The sequence below is a fragment of the Rattus rattus genome, chromosome 2 (genome assembly GCF_011064425.1).
Source record: "Rattus rattus isolate New Zealand chromosome 2, Rrattus_CSIRO_v1, whole genome shotgun sequence".
NCBI classification, from domain to species: domain Eukaryota; kingdom Metazoa; phylum Chordata; class Mammalia; order Rodentia; family Muridae; genus Rattus; species Rattus rattus.
In genome coordinates, this window is record NC_046155.1 from 67,175,999 (window position 1) to 67,194,091 (window position 18,093).

At 46.7% G+C, this 18,093-nt stretch overlaps 1 protein-coding gene across 1 annotated transcript in view; it reads right to left on the bottom strand.

Annotated features, from left to right (window-relative positions):
- Dock1 (dedicator of cytokinesis 1) overlaps window positions 1–18,093 on the bottom strand; it is a 499,905-nt gene that overhangs the window by 435,274 nt on the left and 46,538 nt on the right. The window contains exons 2-3 of the mRNA XM_032892397.1: window positions 8,355–8,438; window positions 1,991–2,031 (exon numbers count right to left, since the gene is read on the bottom strand). Coding sequence (XP_032748288.1) covers window positions 1,991–2,031; window positions 8,355–8,438 — 125 coding nt within the window. The remainder of the gene's footprint in view (window positions 1–1,990; window positions 2,032–8,354; window positions 8,439–18,093) is intronic.

Sequence of the window (18,093 nt, forward strand, 5' to 3'; positions counted from 1 at the left end):
CTGGAGATTTGAAATGAGTCACTGCCCATCCCAACTACACATCTATGAATATCTAGACAGAGAAAGTTCATGCAGGGCTTTCAGCCAAGACTCCTAAGGGCCTTGTTGCTTCTCTGCATCTGTTTGGGGGGCCATGCCACATAACTGCAACCAAACGATAGCCTCTGCAAGGCTTTGATATCCTCATCAGCCAATGGGAATGTCAGGTAGAAAATAACCACACCCTTTTGCAGCATTAGAGCATCATGAGGTAGAAGGCCTGGGTCTCCTGGGGCCAAGCAGAAAATGCTGTCATTGAAAAGCACTAGAACAGTGGTTTTCAAGCTATGGGCAGCAAGCCCCTTGGGGTAGCATATCAGATGTTAATATTAGAATGCATAACGAATGGTAGCAATGGAACAGTTATGAAGTAGCAGTAAAAATAATGTTATGGCTGGGGGTCCTCACAACATGAGGAACTGTATTAAAGAGTCACAGCATTAGGGAGGGTAAGAACCCCTGCATTAGAATAGTGGGAGAGCCCAAGATGGGGATGCGGTTGCCAGACAACATATAAACATCAAGGAAAATGAGAGCCTTCCTGCTCCTCACAGCGGTGCGGCTCTGTCCCCTGTAATAAAGGAGTAGGGAGGGGAAGTCAGCGCACAATCCTAACTGTGGAGGTGAGTGCCTGTGTATGCACATGCATGTAGGCTTGCTTGTGGAGGTCAACTTCAGGTGCTCCTCGGGAGCCATCCACCTTGCTTTTTGAGACAAGCCTGGTTGGCCAGTGAGCTCCAGATAACTTGTCTCAGCCTCCTTCCCAGGGCTCCAACTATAAGCATGTTGTAAGGCTTTTAACATTGGTGCTAGGGATAGAACTCAGGTCCTCAGGGCAAGCACTTTACCACTGAGAAACGCTAATACTCCTAATGCCTTGCCGCCTGAAGTCTTCAACCATGGTTCCCCCAATCTGCACACTTCACGGGTGATATGCCTAAAGGAGGCTTCACAGCTTTATGGAACTCTAGCCCCGCTGGCAAAGCCCAGGCCCCTGAGGATGCAGAGCAGGGACACCCTGGCATGGGAATCACTGGGATTCCAAAGCCCTATTACAGACTGGAGATCACAACAGAGTCCAGTTGGATACAGCGGCAATGAGAGGCCAATTCTGAGAAGGAAAATGAACCATCTGTCAACCACAATCAGATATTAAAAGGTCCAAGTTGACATGGATAGACTAACCACAGCTTAGCATGGACATTACTGCAATCCCATAGCGTTACAGAGTAAGAGAGAAGAGTCATAATTAGGTTTGGTGAAGCTAAGAATGTCGAAGCCACACACCCTGTGGATGGGAGCGCCCTTCACAATATCTGAGGAGTAAATAGCATGTTTTTGATCCGGATATTCATAGAAACACACATGCAAATCACCCTGGAAAATCAGGCTCTTTCAACTTGACTAAGCCAGTCTGAAAACTGCCATAAGGCAGGAGGGAAATGGCCATGTGTGAGCTTTGCAAACTTGCTAATTTATCAAAGATAATATGAAATTGAAAATGGTTGGAGGCATTTTACTCTTCCGAAGGGATTATACTCAGTTCGTGGCTACACACAGTGGTTCAACAAGATGCAAAATTCTATCAGGACGGACCAAAACAATTCTCCCTTCCATGAGTAGAGGTCAGTGCCACATCTCAACAATTCATTCCTGGCACTAACCACCTAGCTGAAATGTCTTTTGTGGGGACAGGTTCTCACTAGGTAGAGCAGGATAGCATAATACTGAGATTCTAGATATGCAGCAACATTCCTAGCAGAAGCTGTGATTTCTGTGGACATCCTTATTCAGAAGAATCCAACTCAAGGTCATTTTTTTTTTATCTCAGCCTATATATATGTTAAATTCAAGAAAGAGATAAGTATCATTCTTAGATGTAAATAAGATGGAATTGATTTCCTCTTGTGGTTCGATTTATGAAGAAACATGTTTAATGGAAAAGACTTACCTTTTTAGACTTTTTCCTTAAGGTGTAGCCTCTGTACCACCCTAAACAAATACAGAGGTGAAATGGTTAGCGCAGGAGACACAGCATAGTCCAAGCAAAACCTTCAAGTTTTGCAGAAGTCACTGCCCTACAGACCAGAGAAAGACAAACACCCTGATGACATTGAGGAGTCCCACAGGCAGGGCTTGCTCCCTGCACATGTTGACCACCCCACTTCATCTCTGTCTGCCTCACTGGTCTATCATCAACAATCAGAAGTTAAGCCCTAAAAGAGGCTTTGTTCCCAGCAGAATCCTTGTGCATGCTCATTGCCCTCCCTCCCCCCATCTGCTGATCTGGCTCAAGATCTCTCCAGGCACAACTTCCAGAGTCTGGAATCATCAAAGCCACACAACAGAAAACCTATTGAGAGCCCACTTCCTTCCTCTGTAAAGCTCTACCCTGGGGCAGTCTGAGTCTCACAAAGTACTTCTGTGGCAAGGACAGCTCACAAGGAAGTACCAAGGCCAAGCACTCATAGACCTCTGCCCCCTTAGGGGTTGGTCTGACTCCAACTTCCTATCCCTTCCATGTTGCAAGAGAAGGAAAGTGGGCAATGGAGAGAGAGACCCTTGAACTGCTCATTCACATCAAGTGCTCAATGGGTGAATCCTTCCCAGCAAATGGCACACCATCTGTGCTGCCTTATCTGCAAAAGTTCATCCCTAAGGACGCTAAGAGGCCCATGGCCATGGACTCATCTCCCTACAATCCCACCAGGCCAAGAAATCAGATAGATATTTTCTTACAAAGAGTATAGGCTTAGTCCTGGCCACCTTGCTTCTAGAAAGTAACTCACAAGGTCAAAGACATCCTATAACTATTGTTGTTGCTGTTGCTGCTGTTGTTTGTTTGTTCCACAGTACCCTGAAGGGCATCAGGTAGCATTTGGAGGTGAGCTGGGTAAATTCTGAGAGAGAGTCAACAACATGGGGATTTATACACTCCTACACACCAGACCCCAGAGACTAAAGAAACCCAAAAGAGCAGGCCATGATACAAAAAAAAAAAAAAAAAAAAAAGGAAGGAAGGAAGGAAGGAAGGAAGGAAGGAAGAAGGGAGAGAGGAAAGGAGGGAGGAAGGGAGGGAGGATGGACAAACAGATGGACAATTCATGGCAGCATTGTGTCCTTCAGCCCTCTCAGAAAGTAATCATGAAGAAAGTGGCTATAAACAGCTGCTGACATGAATAGTAGCCTCGAGTGATAATCAGAAAGACATATCCAGAAAGGGGAAGGGGAACTCCAGGAATCTTGGAAGGGCCACATGAATCTGCTCTGCTCTTTTAACATGAGGACCAAACACACTGAGTAGGGATATAGCCTGTTCTAAATGTTGTGTCCAAATATCAAACATTCCGATAGCCACTGTCAGATCAGAGGTTTCAGCTAGGCTAACCTGGAATCAGTGCCCACAGTTACAGCACTATAGGCTCCAGGCAAATGGGGCCGTAATCTAATGAGTTATGCAAAGCCTTTACCACTCAGTCTAAAAGGACTGTCCTTTATACTACTGCAATGTCCTTCCCACACATTCAGTATTAGTAGTATGTCCCTTTTTCTCTGAAAGTGACAAAGGACTGATGTCCTAGAATATCAAAGAAAGACCGCAGGGGGGCAAGGGAAGTCAGCAACCAAATGTAAAAAGGGATCAAACTATACAAATGATTCATCAAAGAAACCCAACAACCTACGCACATGTGAAGAGAGCCCAAACTTATTACTAATCAATGAAGCAAAAATTTAACAACCCCCTACCACTGCTCCAAAATAAAAGTGGTAGAAATCAGAGCATTCAGAGCATGGCAGCCTAGGCCCAGAATTCGGTGTAGACAGCAGCTATTAGTGACCCCACTCCACCTTACCCCCATGAAAACCATGAACTCTATAGCAACCAGCAAACTGTCCTAGTGAAACAACCTGAAGACAGCCGTATCCCTGCACAACAGAATACACACAAGCACTCCTGGCAACTGGATCATGGAGACCGGAGCTGAGACCACCTGAGCTTCCTTTACTGTCTGCAGAACAGGAGGCAATGCTCGCAGGGCAGACAGGGCCTAAGACTAAAGACGCTCAGACAAAAGAGCAAAACAAGAGAAGGCATCGAGACAGGAAAGCTGTAACACACCCAACTAAGGTAAAATCATACCCAACACACATAGGGCAAGAACCCAGGCACAAGAAAGGGTTTGGTGGTGGTGGTGGTGGTGGTGGTGGGTTGGTGGTGGTGGGTGGTGGTGGTGGTGGTGGTGGTGAGTGGTGGTGGTGGTGGGTGATTGGTGGTGGAGGTGGTCATTGAGTGGGAGGTGGTGGTTGTGATGGTGGAGGTGGTGGTAGTGATGGTGGAGGTGGTGGTGGTGGTGGTGGTGGTGGTGGAGGTGGTGGTGGTGGAGGTGGTTGTGGTGATGGAGGTGGGTGGTGGTGATGGAGGTGGTGGTGGTGGAGGTGGTGATGGAGGTGGTGGTGGTGGAGGTGGTGATGGAGGTGGTGGTGGTGGTGATGGTGGTGGTGGTGGTGGAGGTGGGTGGTGGTGGTGGTGGTGGTGGAGGTGGTGGTGGTGGTGGTGGTGGTGGTGGAGGTGGTGGTGGTGGTGGTGGAGATGGTGGTGGGGGTGGTGGAGGTGGGGGTGTTGGTGGTGGTGGAGGTGGTGGTGGTGGTGGTGGGGTGATGGGGGTGGTGGTGGTGGTGGTGGTGGTGGTGGTGGTGGTGGTGGTGGTGGTGGAGGTGGTAGTGGTGGTTGTAGTGATGGAGGTGGCGGTGGTGGTGGTGGGGATGGTGGTGGTGGTGATGGGTGGTGGTGTTGGTGGTGATGGAGGTGGTGGTGGTAATGGGGGTGGTGGTGGTTTGTGGTGGTGTTGGTGGTGATGGGGTGGTGATGGTAATGGAGGTGGTGGTGGTGGGAGGTGGTGATGGTTGTGGTGGTGGTGGTGGTGGTGGAGGTGGTGGTGGTGGTGAGTTGGTGTGGTGGTATGGTGGTGGTGGAGGTGGTGGTGGCGGCGATGGTGGTGTCTGGTTTGTTTTGGTTTAGGGGACAGAGGTATTTCCATTGTTTGGAGGGGCTGAGTTACAGCAGTCAGAAGAGAACTCTTTGACGTAGCATCGCTAGCTGACAGTTTCTTTTCGTCATGGCATTTTAAGCTAAGTGTTCTGCACGAGTTATTGCTTCATCAAGCAGGACCCATTCACTTGTCACCAGAGCCTTCCTACACACACCAATTACACACACAGCCGCTGCTCACGACCCACAAGGTACCTAAGACAAGCAGGGCCAAGGCACATTGAGTGATGCATGCAAGGGAGCTTAGTGTGAAGAGGAGGGTGTCACCATGGGTATGAAGGGATGTGACCAAATGGCTATGAGAGGAAGGGACAAGCCTGGCAAAAGAGATGCTCAGATAGCAGATAAGACACTTAAGAACAACTCCCACACGGGGTTTGATGCTGCCCTTCATGTAATCAGCCCTTCCGTACCAAAAAGAGGCATCCACTGGAAAAACAGACATACATAGCAGTACAGTCCTGAGCTCAGGAAGGCCACAGGTCAGCATAGGAAGTTGGCCAATCATTTCAGAAGAATATATAGCATTCAAATGTCTGAATTAGGTTTAGCTGTAACAGCCACATCAAAAAGATAATTTCTTAACCTTTGTACAATGCCGCAAGCTTCCCCAGAAACAGCATCCAGCCCTGGGGCACAGCACCAGAGTCCCTTCTAAGCAGCTGGGACTTGTGCTCACATGTGACTGGTTAGCTCTCAACACTGGACATGACTGAAAGGCAAGAGCTGGCACTGAGTAGACACTGGAAGGTCTGCCACCTCCATAGTGCGGTGACCTTAAGGTAGGTAACTTTCTTGGCTGTATCAGGCCTGTCCAACCTTTTAACAGTGCTGTCTACAGCATTCATGTTAAAAGAGCACTCAAGTTTTTACAATTAAAAAAGGCAGCGAGAGAAAAGTCTCGTAAGGGCTTAACTACATTTACAATTGTATGTAGGGCTGCACTGGGATCTGTCCTCACCTGCATAAGGCCTATGGGCTGCAGTTGGACACCTTCCACCTCAACGAGCCTCAGAGAGCAATTAACCATAACTTGAAGGTAAAGGTGGCCTTTGAACTGCGTGTAATAAAGACTAATCGTCTTAAAAGGAGAAGGGAAAAGGGAGGTGGAGAAAAGAAGCAATCCAACCCAGCATGGAGCACAGGGAGACTGGGGGAGCCGTTTAGATGCTACAGTTTCTGCCGCATCCTGTATAATGATATCCTGGATCATGAAAAGAAAATCAAGGTTGGTAAACAGAAGGAAAGAGAGAGAGAGAGAGAGAGAGAGAGAGAGAGAGAGAGAGAGAGAGAGAGAGGAGAAAGGTGGATATTGAGCCCAAGACAAGCCATGAGCCAAAAGCAAGGGTTCAGGGAAGCCCTGGCAATGGTATCTTTATTTGATGATAAAGCCACCCAGTTTCCGGAAGATGCAGTTAATGTATTCCCGAACCAGAGTCTACCTAGAAGTTAGCTGACTGCCCAGGAAGGGAAACGCATTTTATGTAAAAGAGCCTTTTGTAAAGCCAGCGGTGGTTAAATAGGAACCAAGACTGGCCTGCAAACTAATCCTGGCTGAAGACTGGAAGTCAAAGCCACCACCAGGTTATTGTGAGGTTAGTGTAGAACAAGGCCCACTGACTGAGGGTGGCAGGGCTAGGAGGGGACAGTCTCCTCCAGAAGTAAAGACTGACACTCCTCCACACAGCCAGGTACCCCGGGAAATCATTAACTATTCAGGGAAGAACAAGGCTCCGAGGTGAGGACCCAGGGATCCCACATTCAAGTAGCTAGGGGGCAATTAAAAAAATAAAAGAAACCTATCAGCATTTCCCTTCAGATCAGAAAAAGTGCCTGAGATGAGATGCCTGATCCTTCACCTCGACTTAATTTCTCCCTCTTTTTCCTCGAAGCCACTGGCAATCTGTACTGGGAGCAGATAAGGAAATCCAACTGTCAGCTGTCAAAGCTGAAAACAAGCAGACGGAGCCCAGCACAGCCAGCCACTCATTCGCTTTGGGGCTCCTATTTGCCAGGCTGCGGCGGCTTCCATGCCAATAGCATTGCCTCCCCCATCCCCCACGCAGTCTGAAGAGTAAACGGTGCAAATGGAATGGAGTTCTGAGTCTCCCTGCATCAGATGAAGAAATGAGGGGCAAGTATGGATTTTTAATAGGGTTCTGCTTCTCAGCCATGTCTCTGAGGGACACAGGAGCCAGTCCCTGCTTGCCCGGCTGGCAAGCGCGGAGCACAATTCACTCCTGTGCAAAGTGGAGTGTGAAGACCTCTCTGGAAGTTCAATTTGTTGGTTACTATGAGATGTCTACAATTTCCTCTCTCACTTGTAAGACTTTCGCTGAACCCGATCTAAAAGCAATTTGGTTATTTAAATCAGGTTCCGGGACTCAAACACTGCTTAGGACTCATCTTTCCTGGCAGAAAAGGAAGCCAGCAGACACAGAAACACCAACCTTAAGGAAACTTTAGAGAGCAATGCCTAAAAAGAGAGAAGAAACAAAGCAAGCCCATCGCTGCCCCTGCTGCCCCTACACGGGGTAACAACCACGGCAGAACATCCACTGCGGCTCGCGGAATGTTCAAGGCACCAACCATGAGCGCTTGTTGCAAAAACCAAGAGCATCAGAAAAGGCACAATTGCTTCCCTGAACCATATCCCATATAACTGGTGATCTGTTCACCCTGAAGAAAATGGGGGTCACAGACAAAGGAAAAGGTCAGCAAATAAGGCATGGCAGCTGCAGTTTCCCCTGAGACAGGCTGTTAACAAATCAAAGTGAAAAGCTTAAAAAAAAAAAAAAAACCCTACTCAAAGCACTCATCACACACATCAGATCAACAAACTGAATTCCCCAAATCTGCTTCTCACCAAGTCAGTTTCCGTCAAAATTCACACACAGCCGGTGGTGGTGACACACCCCTTTGATCCCAGCACTTAGGAGCCAGAAGCAGTTGGATCTCTACACAGAGAAACCTTGTCTCGAAAAACAAAACTAACGAAACAAATAAACAAAAAAGATTTGCATACATGTGCAAAATAACAAGCCAGCGAGCACTTAGGGGTTAAAATATAATGTTAAGTTTTAAGCTGACCTTAATAAAGTCTCACTGGATTTAACAATGCTGCCCCAGCAACCTTTGCCTGGAAGAACATCTGAATGTGGGGAAAGTGTCCTGAGCACCTAGCACCCTGACAGGGAAACACTTTGCCAGAGAAGGCCCTGAAGCATCCCAAACCCCCAGACCAGAAGCCTCAAGCGACACTCACCTTCATAAGTTTCTAGGATGTGCACCGTGTCTCCTATTTGTAGGGACAATTCATCGGCTCCCCTGGCATCGTAGTTATAAAAAGCTGTAGGAGAGATGGGGGAATGCATTAGCAGAAGCAGAAGTGATTATTTTCAACCTTATGATATATCCTATCTTGATAAACTCACATGGGCAGCCTTTGCTTCCATACACAAAAGGGAAAGGGCTCGTCTTAAACATGCGGGAATTCATAGCTATTCCTGACTCCAAACAATACTTTTCTTTATTATGGGAAGAGAGTGTGATTTCTTTAAGTATGCAATTCTGGGCTTTGGTCATATTCACAATGCTATGCAACCATCATCCCTAATTTCCAAAGTGTTTCCCCAATACCACAAAGAAATCCAGTTCCCACCCAGCAGTAGCCCCAAGTCTCTTTTTCCGTGGCATGATAAAACACTAACCAAAAGCAATGTATGTTACTGTAGTTACACACTGCAGCCACCATTGAGAGAAGCTAGAGCGGAGGCTCCAGTTGAGAACCCGGAAGTAGCAATTGAGGTGGAGACCTTGGAGAAGCCCTGTTCACTGGGTGGCCCCAGCCCCACATTCAGCTCTCTCTCCCACACAGCCAAGCTGCCTAGGGATGGTACTGCCTACAGAGTGCTAGGCTCTCCCTTCTCAATAGCAACTAAGAAAATGTCATTTGGATGGAGGCAACTCCTCAACCGGGTCCCCTTTTCCAGCTGTGTGAAGGTGACATGAAGGCCAACTCTGACAGCCATGGTTAGCCCTATCTGGCCCACTGTGAGTTTAGGTGACGCTGAAGTCCTTTATTGAATTGGGAGGTGATTTGCTTTTTCTGCAAAGAGCAATGCTCAGCTTCTGAGTCCTTTCTAAAATGTCAAAGCAGGGGCGCTTGGCTCGGGCTCACAAAACATCTCAAGCATCAAAACACACATCACACACACACATACCTGGAAAATTCCATTTTCTCAAGTATTTCCCCCAAATTCATAAACTGTAAGTGTCCCCAACTGGCAAAGTAGGTTGTTACCAGTTATTAAGTTTATTTAGCATTTTATAGTGACTCTTTAACAGGAGATGTCGGCAGCAGGTAAAGGCAGCCCAAGAGCAGATGCTGGGTTTCCCCAGTTCAGCACAGCCATATTCTTAAGCCTTTAGGAACCATAAATGCTTTTATATCACTGCCGTTAACAGCATCCCTTCTAGGATGCTTACTCAGTTAGAGATCCAGGGGAAAAAAAGTCAGACATACTAAAAATGAAATAAAATGAACACATCGAGTGTAAATACATCTGGGCATGTGTGAACATGCAAAACGTATACATATAATTTTTTTTCTTAGTGTTTCCCCACAAAGAACCCTACCTATTCAGAAGCAGTGAAAAGCCGGCCGAGAATCCCATGCACAAACTCCAAAGACATAAATGTAACGTGGAAATGAGCCTCCAGATCCACAGTCCTATCTGTGTAGGCTAACGCAGCTCTATGATTGGCATGTGGCCCCAAATCACCGGTCATGAACACAGCACTGGCCCCAATCCTGCACTCAAGTAAATGCTGAAGACTAAATAACTCAGAAGTTACAGTAAGTTAAAGCACTCCACAACGTAAGAATATCTAACAAAGGAATATGGCGGATAAAACAATGACCCTCTAAAGAAATTACCATCTGAATTCCCAGAGCTCGGTGTGCATGTTCCCAACATGGCCAAAGAGGCCATTGCAGCTGTAACCAAGCTCAGGATTTTCAGATGGGGATATTAATTCTGGATCACATAATTGGCTCAAAGTAATTGCAAAGACCCTTAAGAGAGGGACACAGGCGCTGAGCTCATAGAGTTCATACGCATCCACAGCCTTTGTGGACCACAGCCCTTTGTGGACCTGGACTGTGGGACTTCAGATCTCCATAACTGGGGACAACGATCAATAAAGATGTGTTGCTTTATGGTTCCACATGTGTGGGAAAGTGTTTTAGCAGCAAAGGGAGACTGGCAGAAGAAAGAATGTGGGAATTCGGGAGAGAGGGACTGTCTTACAAGCATAAGGACCTGAATTCAATCTCCAGACCCCACAGTTTTAAAAAAAAAAAAGCCCAGCTGGGTAGCCTGTTCTTGTAATCCCTCCCCACAATGGAGAGGTGGAAGCGATAAGATCCCTGGGGCTTGCAGGCCAACCAATTTAGCCTACTTGACAAAGTCCAGGCCACTTCAAGGCCTGTCACAAAAAAACAAGGTGCATGGTGGCTAAGGGACACCAGCAAAGTTGTCTTTGAGTCTCTATATGGACATGTGCACATACACACATGTGTGTGTGCACATACACATACAGAAATGTACAAAATGATTGAAAAGTGGTATTTTGTAATTAACATATTCACTCCTGAGGACAGCCTGAACTGGTCTCCACTGCAGGAGCATGGACTCAGGCAAGCACATGCCTGTGGTTTCAATTCTCATATGAGATAAACAAGCACAGGGGGGCAAAGCTGTTTTTAAATAAGCCCCACAGCATTCAGCTTAAGGCTACTTCTGCTTGTGATCAATCTTTCAACATTGGCCTCTTCGGGAATGAGAGGGAAGGAGCACAGGGCCATCTTAGCAAAAGGTTACGGGCAGCAATCAACATCTGGGCTTAACCTGAGGTCACTTGAAGCTGCAGAGAGATGCGAGCTGGAAGATTTCCCTCATTTTTATCATTGACTAAGTCCCAGAAATTCCTAGCCTGGAAAACATGCTTATCCTGTCTCACTCAGATCTAAGCACATCCATCTTTAGGCCCATTTACCTTTGGTGATGGTGGTGATGGGGTGTGTGTGTGTGTGTGTGTGTGTGTGTGTGTGTGTGTGTGTGTGGTGTGTGTGTGTGTGTGTGTGTGTGTGTGGTGTGTGTGTGTGTGTGTGTGTGTGTGTGTGTGTGCTATATGCACATGTGCACATGTATGTGAGGGTGCCCTTACCCATGCAGATGCATGTAGAGGTCCAAGGTTGACTTTAGAATGTCTTCCTCTATCTTTTTAAGGTTGGTCTCTCAATGAAACGGGAAATTTTCTTTTGTGCTAGAGTGGCTGGCCATTGAGTCCCTGGGCTCACACTTGTGTCTACCCTCTAGCACTGGAGTTACAAGCTTGCACCATCATGCCTAGCCTTTTACATGGATGCTAGGGACCCAAATTCAGTCAGGTCTTTATGCTTGTACCCACTGAGCCATCTCCCTAGGCTACATTCACCTTTCTTATTGGACCGACTATGGGTGACTTTACCAGGTACTAAGACACAAGGACATAAACTTCTGTATCCTGGACAGTAGCATCCAGTGGAGAAGCGTGATATGGCCTCTATGACAATGGATATGAAGATGTGTGTGGAAACAAGCCAGTCATAGAGCTCTCCGCAGACTGGTGGGTTTTCTTATAATTATTCATTTCTCAAGAACTGGCAGCAACCCAGAATAAATATGGATCTTCTTCCCAAAATATGAAATTAACCCTCTGGTCTGCCTCTCAAATAGCTTATCAGAGACCGGGAAAGCAAAGCCATGACCTCTGTTCAAGTTCCTGATCATCTTGAAAACAGATGTGAGTGGTATCAGGGGATGGTGACAAGAAAGCCCAGGAGGAAGAGGGGAATCTTCCAGGCACCAACATTGTTGGTGAGACTGAGGGTGGGTATCCTAGAGTTGATGCTGCTAGAGATAATGACATAATATTGAGCCACCACAAGTACTGTCACTGCTGGTGATGGCAGCGGTGATGGTGACAGCAATGGTGATGGTGATGGTGGTGATGATGGCGTTGACTGACAGGTACTATGCATGTTCCATGAACCAAGCATTGAGCTACAGCTTCGTGTGGTCAGACTAATTTACTTTTTAAAATATACTTTATACAGTGAGTATAGAATGTTTTTCATTTCCCTCAGTCTGGATTATACCAGAAAAATCACAATACCCAGCTTTGAACATGACAAACAGGTTGTGCCAACACTGTGCCTTCCTAAGGGCCAACCATATCCAAAATACCCCGCTTGTGAATTTCTCATTCCTTATTAAAATATCTCCTTAACAAAAAACTGGCTTAACATTCAATCAAGTCAACATAAATCATCACGTTTGCAAAGCTCTGTGACCTCTTGAGGGGAACAGAAACAGCATGGAGTGTCATCTAAGTCCCTCTGTGGAGGAGCAGCAGCCAACTTAACTACTCTCACATGGGAAAACTCCAGGACAGCCACCAACCCACTTAGAAGGGGAAAATGGTAGCAGGGCCTGATGGGTCACTCTTTTCATCTCAGCTAGTCAGGACCCTACTGTTGGAGGATCACCGGTTCAGAGCCAGTGCCAACTCAAAGACAGCCTGAATTACTCAGTGACCCGTCTCAAAATAAGAAGTAACAAGAGAAGAGAGGACATAGCTCAGCGGCAGAGCACTTGTCCAGCAAATGTAAGATCCTGCATTTAATCCTGAGTACTGAAAAGGAGGGGGGAAGGGAGGGAGGGAGGGAGGGAAGAGTGAAGTCCATGGCGGGTTTTTTGGCAGGCTTCGAGTGGCTGAAAGCAGCCCTACAATTCCATGTCTTCCCTTCCAGACTGTCTCCCACCCAAACTGCCTGGCCAACCCTCCACAGACTCCATGAGAGGCATGGACTCTCTTCTCCTCCAGCACTACTGACAGCGCTGCACTCTGCCCTCTTTGAGCCTTTCTTCTGAGAGTAGCCACCCAGTAGAGCATCCCAAGCCCTGTGGGATGTACACTGCCATCTGATTTCACCTCACTCGCCCTTCTCCAGAGCCACCAGAGCTCCCACACCATGCCCTGTTCCTGCTGCTCCATACTTCACAGCCCCTGACTCCATGTCCTTGCCTGCATCCTAAGTGGACCCCATGGTCTTCCCTTTAATCAAAGGTTCTGTGCACACCTAGAATAAACCACTCATTACTGAGCCTTCTATCAACTGGGCAGTCCCATGACCTTGCGGAAATGTCTTCCCCTATACCTCCCGAAACCATGACTCCTTAGAGCAGTGGCTCTCAACCTCCCTAACACTGCAACCCTTCATTCAGTACAGTTCCCCATGTTGTGGTGACCCCCAACCATAAAATTATTTTCATTGCTTCTTCATAACTGTAATTTTCTTACTGTTATGAATTGTAATGTAAATATCTGTGTTTTCTGATAGTCTTAGGTGACCCCTGTGAAAGAATCATCCCATGCTCCCCCAAAGGGGTTGTGACCCACAGGTTGGGAGCCACTGTGTTAGATGAAGGAAGCCTATATTAACTTTGAAGGCATTCAGCAAAAATCCTGACTTGAGCCAGGTATCCCTCGTGGGTGGGTTACAGTAGCAGGAAAGAAAACCTTGATGGTTCCTCCCTTCCTCTTTGGGATGCTCTTGACCAGATCCGCAGGCTAGAGGTTTATCCAGTCAACTGCAATACTGTTTTGGGTCTAAGGATATCTGTTCTACCTACTCAGTGTGGAGAACCTCCTCACGGCACCTAAGGTGAAGGTTGCCAATTGGCTCAGAGTTCTGTCGGGGTCTCACACACCCTTGCTTGAAACACGATATCAGGATTTCAGGCAGCAGCTTAAAGGATAATTAAATTCTTTCTTCATGCCAATCTGTGAAAATTGGTCGCTCTGTTTGTGATCTCAGTCCCTTTATCTTGCCTTCAATGGGAAAAGTGTTCACGGGTACTCCTGACCTCAGAGCTTGAGAAACCATCATGAGAGGATGGAGGCCAGGGTCCCTCTCTTCTGTGCTCCTCCGGGCCCATCTGCCACAGCCAGGAGCCTGTTCTCAAGCCAGGAGAGCACGGTGTGCCATCAGTCTCCACTCAGCTTTTCTCAAGCCCAGACCCACTCTTAGCTAGCCCACTCTGAAGTAACCTTGAGCCTAGAAAGAGCTGGGTCCCCAGGAAACTGTTAGCAGTTAGTGAGAAGCCTCACCTCTAAGGGGTAACATTTCCCAGGATAGGCCAGTCAGACAATACTGGGTAGACAAGAATCAGGAAGCACTAAGATATATCCTTTGAATTTGACTGAGAGGGAAGAAAGTTAACTCAGTCAGGGAGGACTCAGTAAGCAACACTAGAGATGACGCCTATGGGAACCTCTGCCATCACCACAAAGAAAGGGACATACACATCAGTTCCCAGGGAGCTGCAGGCTGGAATTCCTAAACTGTCCCTTCAAAAGGAGACACTGCTGCATTTGCCCCCAAGTCAAGCAGCTGGCAGAGGCCACAGGGCAAAAGTCTTAGGTAGGGCTGGATCACCCAGTCATTTCTACCCTGCTGATTTCTCCCTTGACTTTGAGGCCCTAAAAGACCTAACTGCACTGTCCTGGGACAATTTTCTAATGCTCCTGGCACACAACAGATCCTCTAACACCAGATGAGAGGATGGACGGGAGGATGCTGCAAGAAGGAAGGAGAATGTCGGGAAGATTCTTAGAGCCAGGCAGAAATGGTAGCATTCAAAGTGCTGTTTCTAAGATGTTTTAAAGATAAAAATAAAAACCGGGCCAGTGAGCTGCCCCAGTGGGTAAAGGCATTCTCTGTATGAGCTTGAGAACCTGAGTCTGACCCCCAGAAGAGAGGGCTGACTGTACAAAGTGGTCCTCTGACCGCAGAATACGTGCCAGGGCACGAGTGCACACATATGCCCACACTGATAACAAATTCTTAAAGAACAAAAAGAACGGAATACAGATACATTGGACCAGGGAAGAAAACAGTAGCTACACTTGGGAAACTATAAGATAGAAAGGAATGAAAAGACACGAGCAAATGGAAAGGTATCCATAGTAAGACGCCCACAGTCTTGGAGAGAAAGATTTCAAACTGTCAGCATGTCAGTGGCATCCAGGGCATCTAAAGCTCAGTGCAGTTCTACCGAAACCCCACAAGCAGCCATCACTCAGACTCAAGAGCAGCTAAAGAGATACAGAAAGAGAAGAACAAAGCTGGGCCTCCCATTTTCCTGACTTCAAAGCCACAGCAATAGTGTGGTGCAGGCATAGACACCAATACACAGATCAAGGGACAAGGAGAAAGCCCTGCACACAGGACAAGCAATTACAACAAGGCTTCAAGACCATCCCTAGGGAGAGGTCAGATTTCAACAGATGGTGATGGGAACAACTGGACACCTACGTAAAAAAAAATCAAACAACCCACAAAGCTGTATCCCCTGGGCATCACAAAAATTAACAAGCTAGAAATGCTTTAAAGTTCTTATGACAAGGCATGACATTAAACCTGGAAGACTTCTTGGATACACTACCAAACACAGACAACAAAAGGCAAAATAAAGAGGTCAGATGTCATCAAAGTGAAAAGGAATACATCAGGAGATATTATTCCTAGAATCTACAGAAGTAGAGGAAACATTTGCAATTCTAATAAGACGCAGTGTCTTGACTATGGAAATGATTCCGGGGCCAGTGAGATGGCTCAGTTTGTAAAGATGCTTGCTGCCCAACCTGAAGACCTAGGTCCAATCCTCAGGATACACAGGGTAGGGTAGAAGGAGAGAATCCTTCTTACAAACTGTCCTCTGACCTCTTCATATACAACACAATGGGCACAGGACTGCAAGTACACACACACACACACACACACACACACACACATACACACACACACCACTGTGGCACGCACTATGCCATGGCACACATGTGCTTCCCCACAAATTAAATAAATGTTTTTAAAACTTCCTACAAGATCAACACAAGAAGTTGTTTTTAAATGGACAAAAGACAAACAGACATTTCCCCAGTGAATATAGGCCAACAGGCTCACCAGCACCACTCTCCTCAGGCAGTCATTCCGAAGCCACAAGAAGCTACTGCCTCACAAGCCCATTGCCATTACCCTTCTACTAAAAGCATAGTCTCAGTGAACGTGAAAAATTCTGAACCTTCCCTACGTGGCATTGACAAGAATGTAAAACAGTTCAGCTGCCACAGAACACCGAATGGCTATAACCTAGCAATGTGTGCACATGACTGTAGTCAAACATCTAAACCCAATGTGTACATACCAAATATATACACACCTAATGTGCAAATAACCAGGTAAAATACAAGCAGACCACTCGTGTTTATGGGTACACTATTTACAGTCGTCTAAAGACCTGTGTGACTCCAGAAACCTGTCCATCAACAGAAGATAAAACGGATCTGACATATCCAGCCGACTTCCGCTCGGCCTTACGGAAAAGAACATCTTAGCACATTTTGCAACATGGACGTTCACACTCGGTGAAAGGAAACAGTCTCAAACATCAGGTGCTGAACCTTCCTTCGTTCAAACAGAGAAGAGAGGTTGCTGGGAGAAGGTGAACTGGCACTGAATGACAGTTTCACTGAGGAAGACGAGGCGAGCTCTGGAGATGGATGGCCAAAACGGTTACCCCTCATCCAGAATATGCTTAACAAACCAGAATTGGATGCTTTCGCTTGATAGAAATGGCAAATTTTACGTAATGGATTTTTTTTAAATCACGATTTAAACAAAAATGAAGATGCGATGAGGAGGGCACAGAGCCCGATGAGAGATGCCTTGATAAACAATGCCTTCACAGCCTGGCCATGGACCACTAAGCCAGAATCATAAAGCATCCCCAGGTTCCCTACGCAAACTCCAGTGGCTTGGGCAGCCTCCCTACCCAGTTTAGAGCATCAGGTAAGGGAAAAGGATACAGAACTAGGGGAGAGGTGCCCGACACCAAAGCTCACTCCAGTTGCATTTCTCTGCATAGCATCTCATGGAATGCCCCAGATTCTCTGAGGAAGAAAGCTACTTTGCAAGTCCCCATGTTCCCTCTGCAGGGTTCGCTACTCTTTCGGTCTCATATCTTTCTTCCTTAGGAGTACAGAGGTTGTTTCCCTGCCAATAGAATCCCCTGTGGCCATATTTCATGAACTGTTTGGATATTAGAATCTAGAAACTCATCTAAATAATTTTAAAAAACAGAGCAGGGCACGGCAGGATAAAGGCGCTGTCATTTGTTATTCAATATTTCTTTCTGCCTTTTAAATGGAAACAGGTGGACGGGTAATGGAGATAAGGGTATGAGAGGGAAAATATGAAAGCGTCTGCTCCAATTCTAATTGAACTGACAGACACAATTCAAAGACATTTTAATATCTTTCTTCAGAATAAAATATCACTGTCTGCCTTATCCGTGACTATCTTATTACTATCTGGTCCAAAAGGCCACCATGCCCAAATGCACAGGTCCACAGGAAGCACGGTGGGTGCTGGGGAATGTCAGCTTCATTGTGTTTCCACGGTAGGAAAAGTAAAATCCTGTGCTTCTACTTTTCCAGATTTCATAAAGTCAGTCCTGGAATAGAAAATGCCAATCCTCACAACAATGGACTTGTGCAAGCCCACCCACAAAGAAGAAAGAACTCTGAAGGGTGGGGAACTAGCTCAGCCGAGAACCTGAGTTCAATCCCTAGACCCATGTTAAAAAAAAAAAAAAGGCTAGACTTGCCAATAATCCCAGCACTACGGAGTCAAAGACACGAGGTTCCCAGTGGCTTAATGACAGTCAGTGTGGCCTACAAGGTGAGCTCCAGGCCACTAAAAGATCCTGTCATGAAAAAAAGAATACCTAAGGAATGATGAGCTGTATTCTGACTGCAAACACACACACACACACACACACACACACACACACACACACACAGAGAGAGAGAGAGAGAGAGAGAGAGAGAGAGAG